The following is a 21,158-nucleotide window of genomic DNA, read 5'->3' on the forward strand; positions in this document are numbered from 1 at the left end:
CAACAAGGAACAGTTCTGCAATGTCTCCAATCGTTTTCACCCGCGAGCTACTGCGGCCGACCAAACTCTTTACCAGCTGGAACTTTTGAGCCACCCCATCCTCCTAGGGAGTGGGCAGCGATTGGGCCCAAAGTTTCTTCTGTGGACCGAAAAACCCGAGCCTCCTACGAATAGCAGCCGCCTGATCGCTGATAGGCAAGGATTTGGGATGGAGGAGTTCAGGCCATTGTGGATCGCCCTGAGGTCGGATCAAAAATGGCAAAATCCAAGCGGGTTTTAGCACCGATGCTTTCCAGACCGGTGGTGTGGTTTCCTGTGGCATTTTCCAGTGTGAAACTCCTGTGCCCAATGTCACTGTGGGGTCCGATATCCTCTAATCCAATGCCTGCCGGCTACCTGGGCAACAAGAAATAGTCTGCATTGGAAACGTCGTACGGACTGTTTTCCAGGATTCGGGGACTGTCCACGGAGCTCTCACTGAAGGGGGAGGCGGGAGGGGTCAGGAGAGGGGAGGAGCTCAAAGGGGCCCCCGAACCCTGCAGAACCAAGGAATAGGACGGTATGGCCTTGGCCTTCGCCTCGCCAGATGACGGCGTCCACCATTTTTTCCGATACCTGGAAAACACCGATGGCAGGAAAAGGTTTAAAAACGGGATGGCCAAACCGCGGCTCAGGAGCCACATGTGGCTCTTTCACATATTGTGTGGATCTTGACGCCCCCACCATCCCGCTGGCCAGCAGTGTGAAGAATGCATTAAAATTTAAAGTTGCTTTCTTTCCACCTCTCCCTCCCCCATCTCTTTTCCTCCCTCCCTCCCTCCAACAGTCACGTCTTGTGGCTCTCAAATATCTGATGTTTATTCTATGTGGCTCTTACATGACAAGATTATGCAAGAACTTGTGGACATTCAATGAAATTGCTGAGCAGTCGGGTTAGAACGGATAAAAGGAAGTACTTCTTCACCCAAAGGGTGATTAACATGTGGAATTCACTGCCACAGGAGGTGGTGGCAGCTACAAGCATAGACAGCTTCAAGAGGTGATTGTAAACATCTGGAGCAGAGGTCCATCAGTGGCTATTAGCCACAGCATATTGTTGGAACTCTCTGTCTGGAACAGTGATGCTCTGGATTCTTGGTGCTTGTGGGGAGCCACAGTGAGAGGGCTTCTAGTGTCCTGGCTCCACTGGTGGACCTCCTGATGGCACTTGGTTTTTTGGCCACTGTGTGACACAGAATGTTGGACTGGATGGGCCATTGGCCTGATCCAACATGGCTTCTCTTATGTTCTTACTCTGGACGGCCAGCAACAGGGCAGAAAGGCTGAGAACATCAGAAGGGCCCTGCTGGATCAGACCAGTGAGGGTCCATCTAGTCCAGCATCCTGTCTCACACAGTGGCCAGCCAGTTCCTCTGGAGGGCCAACAACAGGGCAGAGAGGCCAAAGCCTTCCTCTCATAAGAGCTTCAGAAGAGCCCTGCTGGATCAGATCAGTGAGGCTCCATCTAGTCCAGCGTCCTGTCTCACACAGTGGCCAACCAGTTCCTCTGGAGGGCCGACAACAGGGCAGAGAGGCCGAGACTTTTCCCTGATGCTGCATCCCGGAGTTGAGATTCAGAGGTTGACTGTCTCTGAACATAGCCTCTGGTAGATCTTTCCTCCCTGAATCTGGCTGTCCTAACCATGACTCCCCCTCCCTCCTCCAAAACCCCTTCCTTACCGGATGATGATGCCAACCACCAGAGCGAGACCCAAGATCACAGTTACCGCTGGGATGAGGAATGTATGAAGAGCCATATCAGCAGCAGCTTCCACTGAAAACAAAAAAGGGAGCGCAATTAGGAAAGGGGCTGCCAAACTGGCGGGCTAATTAGGGTTGCCAAGTCCCCCACGTTTCTGGAGCGACATCACGCACGGCCGCTCTAGGTGTTTCTGGGAAAACTCTATGGTTTTCCCAGACGCTCTAGCCATTTGGGAGGGGAAAACTCCACCATAGAGTTTTCCCGGAAATGCCTAGAGTGGCCGCTGCACGACATCGCCGATGTTAAGACGCCACTTCTGGGTGACGTCATTGCGCCGGCGATGTAGGGGGAGGTTCCCCCTGCCAGCCCAATGTGGGCCAATGGGTTGGGAACCTCCCGGGTGGAGGAACCCCCACCCAGACCGGGGCTTGGCAGCCTTCGGGCTAATCATTGCTATATTGGGCTGAGCCAAACTATCTAATGAAATCATTAGGATGTGGAACACACTGGGGTTTTTTTGTAGCAGGAATTCCTTTGCATATTAGCCCCCCTAATGTAGCCAATCCTCCTGGAGCTTACAGGGCTCTTAGTACCGGGCCTACTGTAAGCTCCACGAGGATTGGCTACATCGGCAGAGGTGCGGCCTAATATGCAAAGGAGCTCCTGCTAGAATTCCACCCCTGGGCCACGCACTGTTGATGTAGCCAATCCTCCAGGAGCTTACAGGGCTCTTAGTACAGAGCTTATTGTAAGCTCTAGGAGGATTGGCTACATCAGGGGTGTGTGGCCGAATATGCAAAGGAGCTCCTGCTACAAAAAAAAGCCATGCCAGATACCAAGAATCAAAATCAGAGATGATCCCCACGGCTCTCTCCTACTAGGGCTCATCCCCAATGTGATACTCAGTTTCCAGTAAAGGACTATCTCTAAAATTCAAATGTTAAACAGGCAGAGATGTTCCACCAGGAGCATGTCAGGGATAGCAACTAGAGTTGCCAAGTCTGACTCAAGAAATATCTGGGGACTTTGGGGGTGGAGCCAGGAGACTTTGGGGCTGGAGCCAGGAGTAGGGGTGTGGCAAGCACAATTAAACTCCAAAGGGAGTCCTGGCCATCACATTTAAAGGGACCACACTCCTTTTAAATGCCTTCCCTCCATTTGGAATAATGAAAGATAGGGGCACCTTCTTTGGGGGCTCATAGAATTGGACCCCTCAGTCCAATCTTTTTGAAACTTGGGGATTAGGTTGAGGAGAGTCTCCAGATGCTATGCTGCAAGTTTGGTGCCTCTACCTTAAAAGAACAACTCCCTTAGAGCCCCGGGTACCCGTGGATCAATTCTCCATTATACCCTATGGGAATCATTCTCCATAGGGAATAACTGGGCGCCCAACAGACATTTCTTCCCCCTCCTCCGCTTTCTGATGGTCCTGAAGCGGGGGGAGGGCCTCCAAACCTGGGAATCCTCTGCCCCCACCTGGGGATTACAACATACAAAGAGTATCACGGCAGAAAAGAACAAGGAAGCAAAAAGCCCCACGTGAACCAGCTTCTATATCCAATTACATAACAAGAATAACCATTCAAATATAAGTAATTGTATTTAACCCACATATATTGCTTTCATCAAAACAACCGTAATACTCAGCCCTTTGAACAGAAGGAAGCATTTAAACCAAGAGTTCTTTTCCTTTATATGGTAAAATTGTCCAGCTTTTCCATGTGATCCTGGTGTGATCTTCCCAATGATGAATGCCTCTCAATGGATGCAGCCAAATTTTCAAAGAGGAAAGGACAAGGTTGTACTAATACCCTTGAAAAAGCAAAAGCTTTTTCAAGCTATAAAAGACCTCTTAGCAGAGACTTCTTCAAGATGCAATAAACCTCTTGGCAGAGAGCATATTCAAGCTGCAATAAACATCTTAGCAAAGAGCTTCTTCGAGCTGCAATGCACCTCTTAGCAAATTCTGAAAGCGAAGGCAATCATAGCCCAAATGTTTTCTAACGGAACACAAAGGTGTTCAAAGGACTGAGTATTACAGTTGTTTTGATGAAAGCAATATATGTGAGTTAAATACAATTATTTATATTTGAATGGTTTTTCTTGTTATGTAATTGGATAGCTGGTCTTGAGGACAAAAGGAGATTGAGGAAGAATCGCACTGCTACAGCCCCAACCCCAAATCAGACTTTTCCCTGCAGCCACTGTGGCCGGACCTGCCTGTCCCACATTGGTCTTGTCAGCCCACAGCGAGCCTGCAGCAGACGTGGACTACTGCACCCTTCTTAAATCTTCGTTCGCGAAGTCAAGCCGAGAGAGAATTGGATATAGAAGTTGGTTCACGTGGGGCTTTTTGCTTTTTGTTTCCCACCTGGGGATTGGCAAACCCTAGCATATAAGAAAGGGCTGCAAGAGCCAAACACTGGCTCAGCCCTTCCTGCTTCCCTCTCATAAGGAAGGAATTTAACAGAACAAAGAACTGTGAGATGGTGCGAGCAGTAGGGTTGCCAAGTCTGCGTTGGGAACTATCAGGAGAACTTTGGGCTTTTACAACGGATCTCCAGCTGGCAGAGATCAGCTCCCCTGGAGAAAATGGCTGCTTTGAAGAGTGGACTCTAGGGCATTGCACCCTGCTGAGGCCCCTCCCCTTCCCAAACCCCGCCCTTTCCCGGATCCACTCCCAAAGTCTCCAGGTATTTTCCAGCACAAACCTGGCAATCCTAGTGAGGACAGCACTTTCTCTCCTAATTAGAGCTGCCAAGCCCCCAGTACGGGCGAGTAGGGTTGCCAAGTCCAATTCAAGAAATATCTGGGGACTTTGGGGGTGGAGCCAAAAGACATTGGGGGCGGAGCCAGGAACAAGGGTGTGACAAGCATAATTGAACTCCAAGGGAGTTCTGGCCATCACATTTAAAGGGACTGCATACCTTTTAAAATGCCTTCCTTCCATAGGAAATAAGGAAGGATAGGGGCACCTTCTTTGGGGGCTCATAGAATTGGACCCCCTGGTTCAATCGTTTTGAAACTTGGGGGGTACTTTGGGGAGAGACACTAAATACTATACTGAAAATTTGGTGCCTCTACCTCAAAAAACAGCTCCCCCAGAGCCCCCAAAACCTCCAGATCAATTCCCCATTATACCCTATGAGAATCGATCTCCACATAGGGAATAATGAAGTGCTCAGCAGATGTTTCCCTCCCCCCCCCCCCCCGTTTCTGGCGACTCTGAAGCGATGGATTGGCATCTCTACTCACGAGTTGCAGCCAACTTCTTCCAAGTAACACAGACACCTCATCCCAAGAGGAAGCCTTTCCAATCGGAGACTGGAGCCTCCGGAGGGGAAAAAAAATCACATGGTGGCTTTGGGGGCAGGGCTTCCCCCCACTGGCCAGCTGACTGGGGGCAGGAAGGAGACTGGGAAAGTGGAAGAACCCCCGCTGGGACCTGGAGATTGGCAAGTCTACAGGCGGGGGTTCCCCCGCTCGGGAGGTTCCCAACCCAGAGGCCCACAATAGGTACCATAGAGTTTCCCCCTCCCAAATGGCTAGAGTGTCCAGGAAAACCATAGAGTTTTTCCAGAAACGCCTAGAGCAGCCGCAATGCGACAGCGACAGCACGATGACATCACTTCTGGGTAATGTCCTTACATCACGCGCACACGCATTGTGCGCGCGCAACAGTCTCCCACTGGAGAACGCAGGGGACTTGGCAGCCCTAATCCTAATTGTCATTCCTTGTCTGTCTCCAGATTGCTACACATTCACACACACTACTAAATCATGCACTTTCAATCCACTTTCAGTGCACTTTGCAACTGGGTTACGGTAAAATCCACTTGCAAACAATTCACTGAATTGGATTGAAACTGCATTATTTAGCACGTGCAAAAGCACATTTAGGGCAATTTGTTCCTTCTTCTCACTTAGGGTGTGTTCAAACTATGCTCTATAACAGGGGTGGCCAAACTGCGGCTCGGGAGCCACATGTGGCTCTTTCGCACATATCGGGCGGCTCTCAAAGCCCCCACCGCCCCATTGGCCGGCTTGGAGAAGACATTTCTCTCTTTAAATCACTTCTCCGAGCCTCTTAAAGTTGCTTTCTTTCCACCTCTCCCTCCTTCCATCTTCCTTCCTGCCTGGCTGCCTCTCTCAAACATCTGACACTCGTGTCTTGCAGCTCTCAAACACCTGATGTTTATCGTATGTGGCTCATGTTGAGCAAGTCCGGCCAGCATTGCTCTATAATGTTTTGCAACTGGACTTTTACTGTGTAAGAATCGCAAAATTCCAGTTGAAAAGCACATTACTTAGCATAGCGTGAACACACCCTTAAGTCTCTCTTCCTCTCTCTCAGCTAGAAATGTAGATAGGAAGTTATCTGTCTCTCCTCTTTCTTATCAAGTATATTAGTTCCTCAAGAAACCTTTATCTGCTCTCTAATCAGGTTGCACACTGTTGTTGTGTTAATTGCTGCGCCAACATTCCCCCTCAGTTCCTCATCTGTACTATGAAGAACTGCCCCCCCCCCTTACAGAGATGTTGTAAGATTTACCACAAGGTCATGTATAGGAAGCACTTTAAAACAATAACAACTCAATACAAACGTGAAATATTGTTCATCTCATTTTCACCCCACCCTTCCTCTGGAGAGCCAGTTTGGTGCAGTGGTTAATTGCGTGGACTCTTATCTGGGAGAACTGGGTTTGATTCCCCACTCCTCCACTTGCACCTGCTGGCATGGCCTTGGGTCAGCCATAGCTCTGGCAGAGGTTGTCCTTGAAAGGGCAGCTGCTGTGAGAGCCCTCTCCAGCCCCACCCACCTCACAGGGTGTTTGTTGTGGGGGGGAAGGTAAAGGAGATTGTGAGCCGCTCTGAGACTCTTCGGAGTGGAGGGCGGGATATAAATCCAATATCTTCATCTACCTCACAGGGTGTCTGTTGTGGGGGGGAAGGTAAAGGAGATTGTGAGCCGCTCTGAGACTCTTCGGAGTGGAGGGCGGGATATAAATCCAATATCTTCATCTACCTCACAGGTTGTCATTTGTGGTGGAGGAAGGTAAAGGAGACTCTTCGGAGTGGAGGGTGGGATATAAATCCAATATCTTCATCTACCTCACAGGGTGTCTGTTGTGGGGGAAGAAGGTAAAGGAGATTGTGAGCCGCTCTGAGACTCTTCGGAGTGGAGGGCGGGATATAAATCCAATATCTTCATCTACCTCACAGGGGGTCTGTTGTGGGGGAGGAAGGTAAAAGAGATTGTGAGCCGCTCTGAGACTCTTTGGAGTGGAGGGCGGGATATAAATCCAATATCTTCATCTACCTCACAGGGTGTCTGTTGTGGGGGAGGAAGGGAAAGGAGATTGTGAGCCGCTCTGAGACTCTTCGGAGAGGAGGGCGGGATATAAATCCAATATCTTCATCTACCTCACAGGGTGTCTGTTGTGAGGGAGGAAGGTAAAGGAGATTGTGAGCCGCTCTGAGACTCTTCAGAGTGGAGGGTGGGATATAAATCCAATATCTTCATCTACCTCACAGGGTGTCTGTTGTGGGGGAAGAAGGTAAAGGAGATTGTGAGCCACTCTGAGACTCTTTGGAGTGGAGGGCGGGATATAAATCCAATATCTTCATCTACCTCACAGGGGGTCTGTTGTGGGGGAAGAAGGTAAAGGAGATTGTGAGCCGCTCTGAGACTCTTCGGAGTGGAGGGCGGGATATAAATCCAATATCTTCATCTACCTCACAGGGTGTCTGTTGTGGGGGAGGAAGGGAAAGGAGATTGTGAGCCGCTCTGAGACTCTTCGGAGTGGAGGGCGGGATATAAATCGAATATCTCCATCTACCTCACAGGGTGTCTGTTGAGGGGGAGGAAGGTAAAGGAGATTGTGAGCCGTTCTGAGACTCTTCGGAGTGGAGGGCGGGATATAAATCCAATATCTTCTTCTTTTTCTCTGAGGAGCTCTGGGTAGAATGTACATTTATCTTCTCTTTTACTTTTATTTTCACAACAACCCTGTGAGGTAGGCTAGGCTGAGAGAAATAGTGGCCTACACGCATAGGCCAGGTTGGGGTTGCCAAGTTCAATTCAAGAAATATCTGGGGACTTTGGGGGTGGGGTCAGGAGACATTGGGGGTGCAGGCCAGTAGCAAGGGTGTGACAAGCATCATTGAACTCCAAAGGGAGTTCTGGCCATCACATTTAAACGGACCACACACCTTTTAAATGCCTTCCCTCCACTGGAAATAATGAAGGATAGAAGCAGCAGAAGAAGAATTGCAGTTTTATACCCCGCCCTTCTCTTTGAATCAGAGACTCAGAGCGACTTACAATCTCCCATGTCTTCTCCTCCCACAACAAACACCCTAGGAGGTGGGTGGGGCTGAGAGGGCTCTCACAGCAGCTGCCCTTTCAAGGACAGCCCTGCGAGAGCTCTGGCTGACCCAAGGCCATTCCAGCAGGTGCATGTGGAGGAGTGGGGAATCAAACCCGGTTCTCCCAGATAAGAGTCCACACACTTAACCACTACACCAAACTGGCTCCCTTTTGGGGGGGCCTCATAGAACTGGACTCCCTGGTCCAATCCTTTTGAAACTTGGAGGGTGTTTTGAGGAGCTCCGCCAGATGCTATGCAGAAAATTTGGTGCTCCTTCCTCAAAAACAGCCCTGCCAGAGCCCCAGATTGCCGCAGCTCAATTTTCCATTATACCCTACGGGAATTGATCTCCATAAGGCATAACGAAGTGCCCAGCAGGCATTTTCCTCCCTCCCTCCTCTGCCTTCTGATGACCCTGAAGTGGGGGAAGGGCCTCCAAACTGGCAATCGGCAACCCTAGGGTTTGGAACCCAATGTCTTAAGCGATGTCCTGGCTGATGCCACGCGTACCAGCTGGCTGCTCTGACTCAGTGGGGAATGCAGGCGTCGTGGACACATTTGAGGTGACAAAGTTAGAATAATCCGTAACCTGTAAAAGAAAGAAAGGCTGGGCTGAATTTCCTGCGATGCTCTGTGCTTCCTGCAGTCCCCAGAAGAAGGTAGACCCAAACCTTACCACCTTTCATGAGTGAAAACAGGGGAAAACCGTTTCAAAAAACTTTTTTTTTTTTCCAAAAAAGAGGGACGCTGAGCGTCTCCAGCAGCAATTTCACCTCGGCTACAGCTCAGTATGTGGCTTCTTCTGCCTCTTTTTTGAAAACTGTGTAAAAAAAGGTAAAGGAGATTGTGAGCCGCTCTGAGACTCTTCGGAGTGGAGGGCGGGATATAAATCCAATATCTTCTTCTTCTTCTTCTAAAAAATCTATATAATTGAATCAATATTGGTCCCAGGTCTGATGAAGACTGGAAAGAAACAAGTACTTCATCGATTGGCTTGTCACCACACTACTTTGGGACTTGAATACACATGTTTTGGACATTTGGACTGATTTCTATATACCTCTTAGTAAATTGGTCACTAGCTTGCATTTTTTGTTGTGTTATCCCTGAAGACAATGGCTGCTCTGAAGCGCGGACTCTGTGGCAAGGAGCCATGCTGAGGTTCCTCCCCTCCCCAAACCCCGCCCTCTCCCAGATCCACCCCCAAAGTCTCCAAGTGCTTTCAAACACAGACTCGGCAACCCTAAGGCAAGCCAACCCTCAAAATTCAAAACTTCTGTCCACCCCAGGGCAAAAAGAGGAATGGTGAGTTCCCCAGAGAAAGGAACCAGAGAAGAGAGGCTATGCTTTCAGAACAGGGGCAGGCAGAGCAAAAGCAACTCACGTTTGGACCACCACTTCTTACCTTTGGGATGTCTGAAGTTGTCGTTTCTGACTCAGCCTCCGGGGGTTCTGAAATGCCAGCGGGAAAAAGAAAGGAGTTTTCAGAAAGCAGAACAAAGTTTGAGCCCAGTGGCACCTTGAAGACCCACAAAGTTTTATCCAAGGTTTAAGCTTTGGTGTGCACGCACGCTTCTTCAGATGATAGAATCCTAGAATCATAGAATTGGAAGGCACCTCCAGCGTCATCTAGTCCAACCCCCTGCACAAGGCAGGAAACTCACAAACCCCTCCCCCTAAATTCACAGGATCCTCATTGCTGTCAGATGGCCATCAAGCCTCTGTTGAAAAACCTCCAAGGAAGGAGAGCCCACCACCTCCCGAGGAAGCCTGCTCCACTGAGGAACCGCTCTAACAGTCAGGAAGTTCTTCCTAATGTTGAGCCGGAAACTCTTTTGATTTAATTTCAACCCACTGGTTCTGATCAGGCCTCAGATTCAGTGGGAGCCCACAGGAGCACAGCTCCTGAACCTTTCTGAGAGTTCCACCTCCTCCTTCTGAGAGTTCCACCTCCTTGTCCATTGAATAGTAGATGCAGCTGCATAATAATCCCTGGATGAGCTCTGCCACCTATTTTTCTACAAAACAACCCCTGGTTCTGGTCCTACCTTCTGGGGCCACAGAAAACAATTCCACACCATCCTCTATGGGACAGCCCTTCAAGTCCTTGAAGATGGTGATCCTATCACCTCTCAGCCGCCTCCTCTCCAGGCTAAACATGCCCAGCTCCTTCAACCTTTCCTCATAGGACTTGGTCTCCAGATCGGAAGAAGTGTGCTTACACACGAAAGCTTCTATCCTGAATGAAATTTTGTTGGACTTAAAAGGCACCATTGGACTCAGACTTTGTTCTGATGCGTTCCTAAGGCCAATCAAATGGTTAATAATAATGGGAACAACAGCAGAACGGGGAGACAGAACTAGCACACCTTGGTTCCACGTGGCTCAGTTCTTAGTTGGAGGGTTGCCAACCTCCCGGTGGGACCTGGAGTTATCTCAGAATTACAACTGCTTTCCAGACCACCCAAAGCAATTCCATTGAAGAAAACAGCAGCTTTGGAGGGTGGACTTTAGCATTCACCCTTGCTGAGGCCCCTCCCCTCCCCAAACCCTACACCATCTCCAAATCTCCAGGATATCCTTAAGCTGGAGTTGGCAATTCTATAGAATCACAGAACCACAGAGCTGGAAGGGAGCTCCAGGGTCATCTAGTCCAGGAGCGGCCAAACTGTGGCTCGGGAGCCACATGTGGCTCTTTCCCACATATTGTGTGGCTCTTGAAGCCCCCACTGCCCTGCCAGCCAGCTTGGAGAGGGCATTTGTCTCTTTAAATCATTTCGTCAAGCCAGCCAGTAGTTTGGAGAATTCATTTAAAGTTGCTTTCTGTACACCTCTCCTTCCCTCCCCATCTATGTGCTTTTCCTTCCTTTCCTCCTTTCCTCCCTCCCTCCCTCCCTCCCTCCCTCCCTCCCTCCCTTCCAAATAGGTTCCTGCTGGGCTTTTTCTACAAAAAAAAGAAAGCAAGCTCTGAAAGCTACACAGAGCCACATTGCAAGTTTAAAAGAGAAATACTTCTCTCTTTTTTTGAGAAGTACACTTTTGTAAATAAAAGAGGAGACATGCCCCACCTCGCAAAATCAGCCTGTTCCCAAATTCCCAGGGAAGGAACCGAAAGCTAAATCTGCCCAAATGATAGCACAATAAATGCATTCATCTCTAAGGTGTCATAAAGGTTCTTTGTTGGTTTTTGTACAATGGGCTAACACAGCAACTTCTCTGGGTTATCAAACTGATTCATCAAGTAAATCTGCTTTGAGTCTATCCTTTCTGCTGAATCCAAGGACTCAGGGGTGATTGGCCAGCGCCCGTGAAGTTATGGCCACTTAGAGGATTTCCTATACCTGTCCAGGGTGTCCCAGTACTTTCACGGCTCCACTCACTCCAGGTTCCGTAGTCGAATTCTTCGTGGGCTCGCACTTGAACCCTGTGGGGGAGGTTTTGCAAGGCATCGTGGATCACGTGAGAAGTCATCTCCAACGGAAGCTCAACCTGGAAGCAAAAGAATCCAGCTCAAGATAACTCTCCGCCATTTTTTTTTCTTCATCGCACTACACTTCATCCACCCATGTGCCTTTTCCCCAACTATACACAGAAGAAGTTGATTTGCCTAGGGATGCCAACCAATGTTCCTTCTAAGCTGCAGAGTCTTGTGAGCAAAAATGCTACTTTATGAGCTACTGGCATTAAGGTTGTGAGCTAATGGCATTAAAGTTGTGAACTATTGCATCAATTATTGTGCTCTGGGGTCATCCTGTGAGGTGTAGTGTCCAGATCATGTGATGTGATGGTATCGCTTTACTCTGCTCTGGTAAGACCTCACCTGGAGTATTGTGTTCAGTTTTGGGCACCACATTTTAAGAAGGATATAGACAAGCTGGAAGGGGTCCAGAGGAGGGTGATGAAGATGGTGAGGGGTCTGGAGACCAAATCCTATGAGGAAAGGTTGAAGGAGCTGGGCATGTTTAGCCTGGAGAGGAGGCAGCTGAGAGGTGATAGGATCACCATCTTCAAGTACTTGAAGGGCTGTCATATAGAGGATGGTGTGGAATTGTTTTCTGTGGCCCCGGAAGGAAGGACCAGAACCAATGGGTTGAAATTAAATCAAAAGAGTTTCCGGCTCAACATTAGGAAGAACTTCCTGACCGTTAGAGTGATTCCTCAGTGGAACAGGCTTCCTCGGGAGGTGTTGGGCTCTCCTTCCTTGGAGGTTTTTCAACAGAGGCTAGATGGCCATCTGACAGCAATGAAGATTCTCTGAATTTGGTGGGAGGTGTTTGTGAGTTTCCTGCATTGTGCAGGGGGTTGGACTAGATGACCCTGGAGGTCCCTTCCAACTCTATGATTCTATGATCCTTCCTGAGCTAAGATAAAAATGGGTGAGCTGGAGGCTAAAAATCTGTGATCTAGCTCACACTAACTCAGCTTAGAGGGAACACTGTTGCCAACTACCAGGGGGTACCTGCAGTTCTCTCCCAGAATTCTGACTGATCGCGATTACAGAGATCAGTTCTCCTGGCCAAAAAAAAGGCAGCTTTGGAAGGTGGACTCTGTGGCATTACACCCTGCTAAAATTAAGGGGAGTTAATCGTGCATTTCCTGCATTGTGTAGCGGGTTGGACTAGATGACCCTGGGGGTCCCTTCCAACTCTTATGATTCTATAATTCTCCTCCCCAAACCTGCCCTCCCATTTCCATGCTACAAATCTCCAGGAATTTCCCAATCTGGAATTGGCAACCCTGGATCTGGTATGGACACAAAAGAACAGAGGTGGCCAAACTTGCTTAACATAAGAGCCACATCGAATAAGCATCAGATGTTTGGGAGCCGCAAGACAAGGAAGGAAGGAAGGAAGGAAGGAAGGAAGGAAGGAAGGAAGGAAGGAAGGAAGGAAGGAAGGAAGGCCACAGGAGGTGGCGGCGGCTACAAGCATAGCCAGCTTCAAGAGGGGACTGGATAAAAATATGGAGCAGAGGGCCATCAGTGGCTATTAGCCACAGTGTGTGTGTGTGTGTATTTATATATATTTTGGCCACTGTGTGACCCAGAGTGTTGGACTGGATGGGCCATTGGCCTGATCCAACATGGCTTTTCTTATGTTCGGAGGGAGGGAGGGAGGGAGGGAGGGAGGGAGGGAGGGAGGAAGGAAGGAAGGAAGGAAGGAAGGAAGGAAGGAAGGAAGGAAGGAAGGAAGGAAGGAAGGAAGGAAGGAAGGAAGGAAGGAAGGAAGGAAGGAAGGAAGGAGAGGTGGAAAGAAAGCAACCTTAAATGCATTCTCCAAGTCACTGGAGTGTGAGTTCAGGATGGGGAAACTCCAGCAGTGATCTTTTGCAGGAGAACTAGGTTGTGACCAGGATGTCCCTATTTTCATTTCTGCGATATTGAAAGGGCATAAACTGGTACAAGTTTCCTTCTCCCCACAAGCGGTCCCTACCCCTGCCCCAGTGCCCAGAGGTGGAGGGGTGGAAAGGAAGTTTTATTTCAAGTGAAACCAGGTTCAATTTAGCCTACGGTCCATTTATCATCTGTAGGTCGATCAAGGAGGGCAGCCGTGTTGGTCTGAAGCAGCAGAACACGTTTTGAGTCCAAAGGCATCTTTAAGACCTGAAAAGTTTATTCAAGGCAGGGGTGTCGAACTCATTTGTTATGCGGGCCGGATCTGACATAAATGAGACTTTGTCGGGCCGGGCCTTGTGTGTCATAAAATGTAATGCCAGGTAGCAGACAAACAAAATTGACGAATTTTTTTTTAAAAACCCTTAAAATAAAGCTTGTTTAAAACATTAGCACTCTTGCAATGTTTTGTTAATTTAAGTATCTGATAACTGGATTACTGCATCAAATGTCTGTGCTGTAGCAATCTTGAGCATACTGTTCAGGTGTTGTTCAAGTGTCTTATCTGAAAGTTGCAAACCTACTTTTGATTTACTTGCTGGCCTGATAGCACCCCTCTGGGAGACTGATCCGGCCCTTGGGCCGCATGCTTGACATCCCTGATTCAAGGTATGAGCTTCGCATGCCCGCACAAGAGCTCATACCTTGAATAAACTTCTGCTGGTCATAAAGATGCCACTGGACTCAAATTTTGTTCATCTTTAGGTGGTTAATTGCTGAATAAACTCTTTGCTGACAAAACTGTGTTGGCATTTTTGAAATAATTTACATGTTAATCACTGCCAAGAGCAGAGTTACTAGAAACTCATGGGGTTGCCAGATCATGGGTTAGGGGGTGGTGGAGACTGAAAAAGAAGAAGATATTGGATTTATATCCCGCCCTCCACTCTGAAGAGTCTCAGAGCGGCTCACAATCTCCTTTACCTTCCTCCCCCACAACAGACACCCTTTGAGGTAGATGAAGATATTGGATTTATATCCCGCCCTCCACTCCGAAGAGTCTCAGAGCAGCTCACAATCTCCTTTACCTTCCTCCCCCGCAACAGACACTTTGTGAGGTAGATGAAGATATTGGATTTATATCCCGCCCTCCACTCGGAAGAGTCTCAGAGCAGCCGACAATCTCCTTTCCCTTCCTCCCCCACAACAGCCACTCTGTGAGATGGGTGGGGCTGGAGAGGGCTCTCACAGCAGCTGCCCTTTCAAGGACAAGCTCTGCCAGAGCTATGGCTCACCCAAGTTCCTAGTCCCTAGTCTCATCCCACTTTACCCCACTTTGAGCTCTGACCCACAGTCTCACGAAAGAAAAGGCAGCCACAAACCTCTGAGTACGTCTGTGAAATGTCTGCTCGGTAGCGGAGCTGGAACCGGAGGTGGTAGATCTTGGAGCCCCAAGAGGAGGGGTAACGCCAGGTCACCAGAAGTTTGCGGGGGGCCTTCTCCACGGGCATCACCTGGACATTCTCCGGAGGGTCTGGCTTCACTGGAAGGGGGGAGAGCAAGCCAAAACATTTAAGGTTGTAGAGAGAAATAGGCTTTTAGGAACAACTGGTGTTTCCTTAGAAGAAAAAGAAGAAGATATTGGATTTATATCCCGCCCTCCACTCCAAAGAGTCTCCGAGTGGCTCACAATCTCCTTTACCTTCCTCCCCCACAACAGACACCCTGTGAGGTGGGTGGGGCTGGAGAGAGCTCTCACAGCAGCTGCCCTTTCAAGGACAACCTCAGCCAGAGCTATGGCTGACCCAAGGCCATTCCAGCAGGTGCAAGTGGAGGAGTGGGGAATCAAAGCCGGTTCTCCCAGATAAGAGTCCGCACACTTAACCACTACACCAAACTGGCTCTCAGATTTTGGGAGAGTTTAGGGCCAAAGTTCAGGTTTTGAAAGACTCAGATCCTGGTTTAGGGTTGCCGGGCCCTACTTAAGAAATATCTGGGGACGTTGGGAGTGGAGCCAGGAGATTTTTGGGGTGGAGCCAGGAGCAAGGGTGTGACAAGCAGGACTGAACTCTGAAGGGAGTTCTGGCCATCAGTTTTAAAGGGACCACACTCCTTTTAAATGCCTTCCCTCCAATGGAAATAATGATCAGTGATGATCGGTACTAGTGAGGCATCAAACAGGAAGTCTCCAAGTTCAGTTACCAAATGTTAAAACGCCATTACTCATCAAACCCTGGCTAAATGTGCTTGTAGCAGTGAGCACTGCTTTGCCTGAGCTGATATAGTGCTAAGGAGTGCCAACAAACATCCCAACTGTTCAAGGATAGAAGCTGTGTCAGCAACCAAATGTTTTGCTGTTTTGGCTTCTGTGAGAGATGGGGAAATCCATCGTCACAGCAGAGATTATAACCCACACAAACTATATGGGAAGAGATATGGAGGACGGACTGGGGAAGGGAGTCCCAGCGAGAAGAAGGAACCTACGGTGGGAAACAGAGTGGTTCTGACACTAGAAATAAAGGGGAAAGACAGGCAGGCATCTGCCACTCGCTAGAGGTCCAAAAGCCAGGGGTGGAATTCTAGCAGGAGCTCCTTTGCATATTAGGCCACACACCCCAGATGTAGCCAATCCTCCAAGAGCTTACAAAAAAGAGCCCTTTAAGCTCTTGGAGGATTGGCTACATCAGGGGTGGGTGGCCTAATATGCAAAGGAGCTCCTGCTAGAATTCCACTCCTGCCAAAACACTGCACTCTGAGAGCCAGTGTGGTGTAGTGGTTAAGTGCGTGGACTCTTATCTGGGAGAACCGGGTTTGATTCCCCACTCCTCCACTTGCAGCTGCTGGAATGGCCTTGGGTCAGCCATCGCTCTCACAGAGCTGTCCTTGGAAGGGCAGCTTCTGAGAGAGCTCTCTTGGCCCCACCCACCTCACAGGGTGTCTGTTGTGAGGAGCGACGGTGGCTCAGTGGTAGAGCATCTGCTTGGTAAGCAGAAGGTCCCAGGTTCAATCCCTGGCATCTCCAAAAAAGGGTCCAGGCAAATAGGTGTGAAAAGCCTCAGCTTGAGACCCTGGAGAGCCGCTGCCAGTCTGAGAAGACAATACTGACTTTGATGGACCCAGGGTCTGATTCAGTAGAAGGCAGCTTCATATGTTCATAAGAAGAAGAAGACTGCAGATTTATACCTCGCCCTTCTCTCTTTAATCAGAGACTCAGAGCGGCTTACAACCTCCTATATCTTCTCCCCCTCAACAGACACACTGTGAGATGGATGGGGCTGAGAGGGCTCTCACAGCAGCTGCCCTTTCAAGGATAACTCCTTGGTAGGAAGGTAAAGGAGATTGTGAGCCATTCTGAGATCCAGAGTGAAGGGTGGGATATAAATCCAATATCATCATCGTCGTCGTCTCCTCCTCGAAGAACCCCCAGGGACCAAAAACCACCCATCTAGACTTGCCCCAGCTTTCAGTCAGGGAATGAGCTGCTCCAAAGAGTTTGTTCCCCTCTCTGCTCGCCGGTTGCAGAAGCCAAAGGCAGGGCACTTTGGCCTTTGAAAGAAGGAAGCAGAAGCAGCCTGTTGGGGAAAACGTGCAGAGGAAGCAGCAGAGAAGATGATGGGAACCACGAAAGAGACAGGGGTGAGGGAAAGGCTTGCTCCTGTTTCTTTAAGAATTGCACAGGAGAGGAAATTGCATAGAAGAAGAAATTCCACTCTACGTAGCTTTTACCGTCTGTGAACACCAGAGTAGGCAGTGGGGTCTGGGTGGTTTCAGGGAGCCAGCAGGGCCGACCCTAGATTATTCAGCACCCTAGGCAAAGCTAACTTTTGGCACCCCCCTGCCTTTCTGGTAGGGTTTCCAAGTCCAATTCAAGAAATATCTGGGGGCTTTGGGGGTGGAGCTAGGAGGCATTGGGGGCGGAGCCAGGAGCAAGGTTGTGACAAGCATGATTGAACTCCACAGGGAGTTCTGGCCATCACCTTTAAAGGGACCGCGCGCCTTTTAAATGCCTTCCCTCCATTGGAAATCATGAAGGATAGGACCAACTTCTTTGGGGGCTCATAGAATTGGACCCCCTGGTCCAATCCTTTCGAAACTTGGAGGGTATTTTGGGGAGAGGCATTGGATGCTATGCCGAAATTTTGGTGCATCTACCTCAAAAAATAGCTCCCCAGAACCCCAGACACCCACAGATCAATTCTCATGCCCTATCGGAATCAGTCTCCATAGGGTATAATGGAGTGCCCAGCAGGCATTTCCCTCCCCCCCCCGCTTTCTGATGACTCTGAAGCAGGGGGAGGGCCTCCAAACCGGGGGAATTTCCTGCTCCCACCTGGGGATTGGCAACCCTACCTTCTGGCACCCCCCTGCCCTGTCACATGGGGAGTTGCCCAATCTGGTGCCCCCAGAAGGCCGGTGCCCTAGGCAATCGCCTAGTTTGCATAGTGGCAGAGCCGGCCCTGGGACCCAGCATGGTATACTGGTTAACAGCGGTGAACTCTAATCTGGAGAACCGGTTCGGGGGTAGCCATGTTGGTTTGAAGCAAAAGAACAAATATTGAGTCCAGCGGCAGCTTTAAAACCAACGAAGTTCTATTCCGGGTGTAAGCTTTCATGCGCATGCATACTTCTTCACATGGACGCTTACACCCCAAATTAAGCTTTGTTGGTCTCAAAGGTGCCGCTGGACTCCAGCTTTGTTCTGGAGAGCTGGGTTTGATTCCCCCCCGTGAAGTCTGCTGGGTGACCTTGGACCAATCACGGTTTCTCTCAAAACTCTCTCTGTCCCACCTACCTCGCAAGGTGCCTGTTTGCGGGAAGAGGAAGGGAAAGAGATTGTAAGCTGCTTTGGGACTCCTTAAGGTATGAAAACCAGGGGTATAACCTACTCCTCTATATTTTGTGCCTCAGTTGAAGCCAATCAGCCATTTCTTGGGCTGTGTGCTTCTTGGCTGCAGTCTGGGAACTTCCTGGCTGCACTCTTCCTGGCTGCAGTCTGGGAATTTCCTGGCTGCAGTCTTCCTGGCTGCATTCTGGGAACTTCCTGGCTGCAGTCTTCCTGGCTGCAGTCTGGGAACTTCCTGGCTGCAGTCTGGGAACTTCCTGGCTGCAGTCTTCCTGCCTGCATTCTGGGAACTTCCTGGCTGCAGTCTTCCTGGCTGCAGTCTGGGAACTTCCTGGCTGCAGTCTTCCTGCCTGCATTCTGGGAACTTCCTGGCTGCATTCTGAGAACTTCCTGGCTGCAGTCTTCCTGGCTGCAGTCTGGGAACTTCCTGGTTGCCATCAGATTGTGGGCGGGAGAATATGCAACAGGACAACATGCAGAGGGCAATCCCAAGGAAGGAAGAAACAATCTGCCTGCACGCACGCACACATACACACACGCAAATGCACTTTGATCCTAATCAATAGAGGTACGCACCCAGATTGCTGGTTCTGTAGTATTTCTGCTCACTCGTAGCGGTGCCCGCTGCGTTTGTGACACACATGGTCACCCGTAGGGTGATGTCCTCATCATAGTGAGTCATTGCGATGCGACAAGTAAATTTCTGGGATTTACTGTAATAACGGCATTGGTGTTCTGTGTGGTTTCCTCCCATGAGCCTAGTAGCAGAAGGAGAAGATGGAAACACCCACTGAGCCCAAGCTAGAACTGACAACCTTATAGGAACAGTATTCTCTCCCCCACTCCCACCCACCCATCTCCATCCTCTGCAGTACTCAAATCGTTTTGGCTCTTTGAGGGTAGTGACTGGGGTTGCCAGGTCCAATTCAAGAAAGGCCAGAGGACTTTGGGGGTGGAGCCAGGAGACTTTGAGGGCGGAGCCAGGAGCAAGGTTGTGACAAGCATTGTTGAACTCCAAAGGGAGCTCTGGCCATCACATTTAGAGGGACCACACACCTTTTAAATGCCTTCCCTCCATTGGCAATAATGAAGGACAGGGGCACCTCCTTTTGGGGGCTCATAGAATTGGACCCCCTCGTCCAACCTTTTTGAAACTTGGAGGGGTTTTTGGGGAGAGGCATCTGATGCTCTGCTGAAATTCTGGTGCCTTTAACTCAAAAAGCACCAACCCCCTGAGTCCCAGATACCCACGGACCAATTCTCCGTTATACCCTATGGGAATCGGTCTCCATAGGGAATAATGGAGTGCCCAGAAGACATTCCCCCCTCTGCTTTTGGATGATCCTGAAGCGGGGGGAGGGCCTCCAAAGCGGGGGCTCCCCTGCCCCCACCTGGGGATTGGCAACCGTCCTGGTGACAAGGAAACAGATTCAAGCAAGAAAGAGCAGTCAGCTCTGGATTGGGGAATTCCTGCAGAACTAGAATCATTTTGGTTGTTTGAGGGTGGTGATGAGCAACAAAGAGTGGCCTGCTCTAGGTTGGGATATTCCTGGACATATTGGGAGAAGGGCTGCCAAGTCTCCAGGCCAGGCGGGGGTTCTCCCACCCTGGAGGTTCCCAACCCACCAATCCACATTGACGTCACCCAGCCGCTCAAGGCGTTTCTGGGGAAACTCTATGGTTTCCCCGGACTATCTAGCAATCTGGGAAACCTATGGTACAATAGAAGGCCACGGGGACTCGGCAACCCAAACTTGAGAGCCAATTTGGTGTAGTGGTGAAGTGTGCGGACTCTTATCTGGGAGAACCGGGTTTGATTCCCCCACTCCTCCACCTGCAGCTGCTGGAATGGCCTTGGGTGGGCCATAGCTCTGGTAGAGGTTGTGCTTGAAAGGGCAGCTGTTGTGAGAGCCCTCTCAGCCCCACCCACCTCACAGGGTGTCTGTTGTGGGGGAGGAAGGTAAAGGAGATTGTTGGCCGCTCTGAGACTCTGTCCTTGAAAGGGCAGCTGCTGTGAGAGCCCTCTCAGCCCCACCCACCTCACAGGGTGTCTGTTGTGGGGGGAGAAGATAGAGGAGATTGTCAGCCTCTCTGAGACTCTGTCCTTGAAAGGGCAGCTTCTGGGAGAGCCCTCTCAGTCCCACCCACCTCACAGGGTGTCTGTTGTGTGTGTGGGGGGGGAGGATAAAGGAGATTATAAGCTGCTCTGAGTCTCTCATTCAGAGAGAAGGGTGGGGTATAAATCTGCAGCCGTCGTCATCGCAATTGGGAGTGGAACCTTGGGGCGGTTGGGGACAGGAAGAGACATCAGGGGCTATAATACCATGGAGCCCACCCTCCGAAGCAGTCACTTTTTCCAGAGGAACGGATCTCTGTTATCTGGAGATGAGCTGTAATACCAGGAGATGCCCAGGCATCGAGTAGGGATGCCAGCCTCCAGGCAGGGCTCGCCCTAGACCAGGGGTGGCCAACCTGCAGCTCAGGAGCCACATGTGGCTCTTTCACATGTATTGTGGGGCTCTCAAAGCCCCCACCGCCCGGTTGGTCTGGCTTGGACAAGGCTTTTCTCTCTTTAAATCACTTCGCCAAGCCAAGCCAGCCAGTGGTTTGGAGAATGCAGTTCAAGTTAAAGTTGCTTTAGGGTTTGTAGAATCTTTCAGGCTCAAAGTTGCTTTCTTTCCACCTCTCCCTCCTTCCCCATCTCCCTCCCCATCTCCCTCCCTTCTCTCAAACATCTGATGTTCACGTCTTGCGGCTCTCAAATATCTGACATGTATTCTGTGTGGCTCTTGCATTAAGCAGCTTTGGCCCCTGCCCTAGACTGTCTGGCATCCTCCCCCTGGACTGATAACATCACTGGGTCACATGGGG

General features: G+C 49.9%; 1 protein-coding gene across 1 annotated transcript in view; it reads right to left on the reverse strand.

The window, feature by feature from the left end:
• Positions 1-305: 305 nt before the first annotated feature.
• The window catches only part of IL6R (interleukin 6 receptor), a 44,075-nt gene continuing 23,222 nt past the window's right edge, over positions 306-21,158 (reverse strand). The window contains exons 4-10 of the mRNA XM_060253563.1: positions 18,864-19,045; positions 14,827-14,987; positions 11,454-11,601; positions 9,518-9,564; positions 8,623-8,701; positions 1,720-1,807; positions 306-615 (exon numbers count right to left, since the gene is read on the reverse strand). Of these exons, the coding sequence (XP_060109546.1) occupies positions 393-615; positions 1,720-1,807; positions 8,623-8,701; positions 9,518-9,564; positions 11,454-11,601; positions 14,827-14,987; positions 18,864-19,045 (928 nt within the window). The 3' untranslated portion in view covers positions 306-392. The remainder of the gene's footprint in view (positions 616-1,719; positions 1,808-8,622; positions 8,702-9,517; positions 9,565-11,453; positions 11,602-14,826; positions 14,988-18,863; positions 19,046-21,158) is intronic.

Source organism: Heteronotia binoei, chromosome 1 (assembly GCF_032191835.1).
Source record: "Heteronotia binoei isolate CCM8104 ecotype False Entrance Well chromosome 1, APGP_CSIRO_Hbin_v1, whole genome shotgun sequence".
Taxonomy (NCBI): domain Eukaryota; kingdom Metazoa; phylum Chordata; class Lepidosauria; order Squamata; family Gekkonidae; genus Heteronotia; species Heteronotia binoei.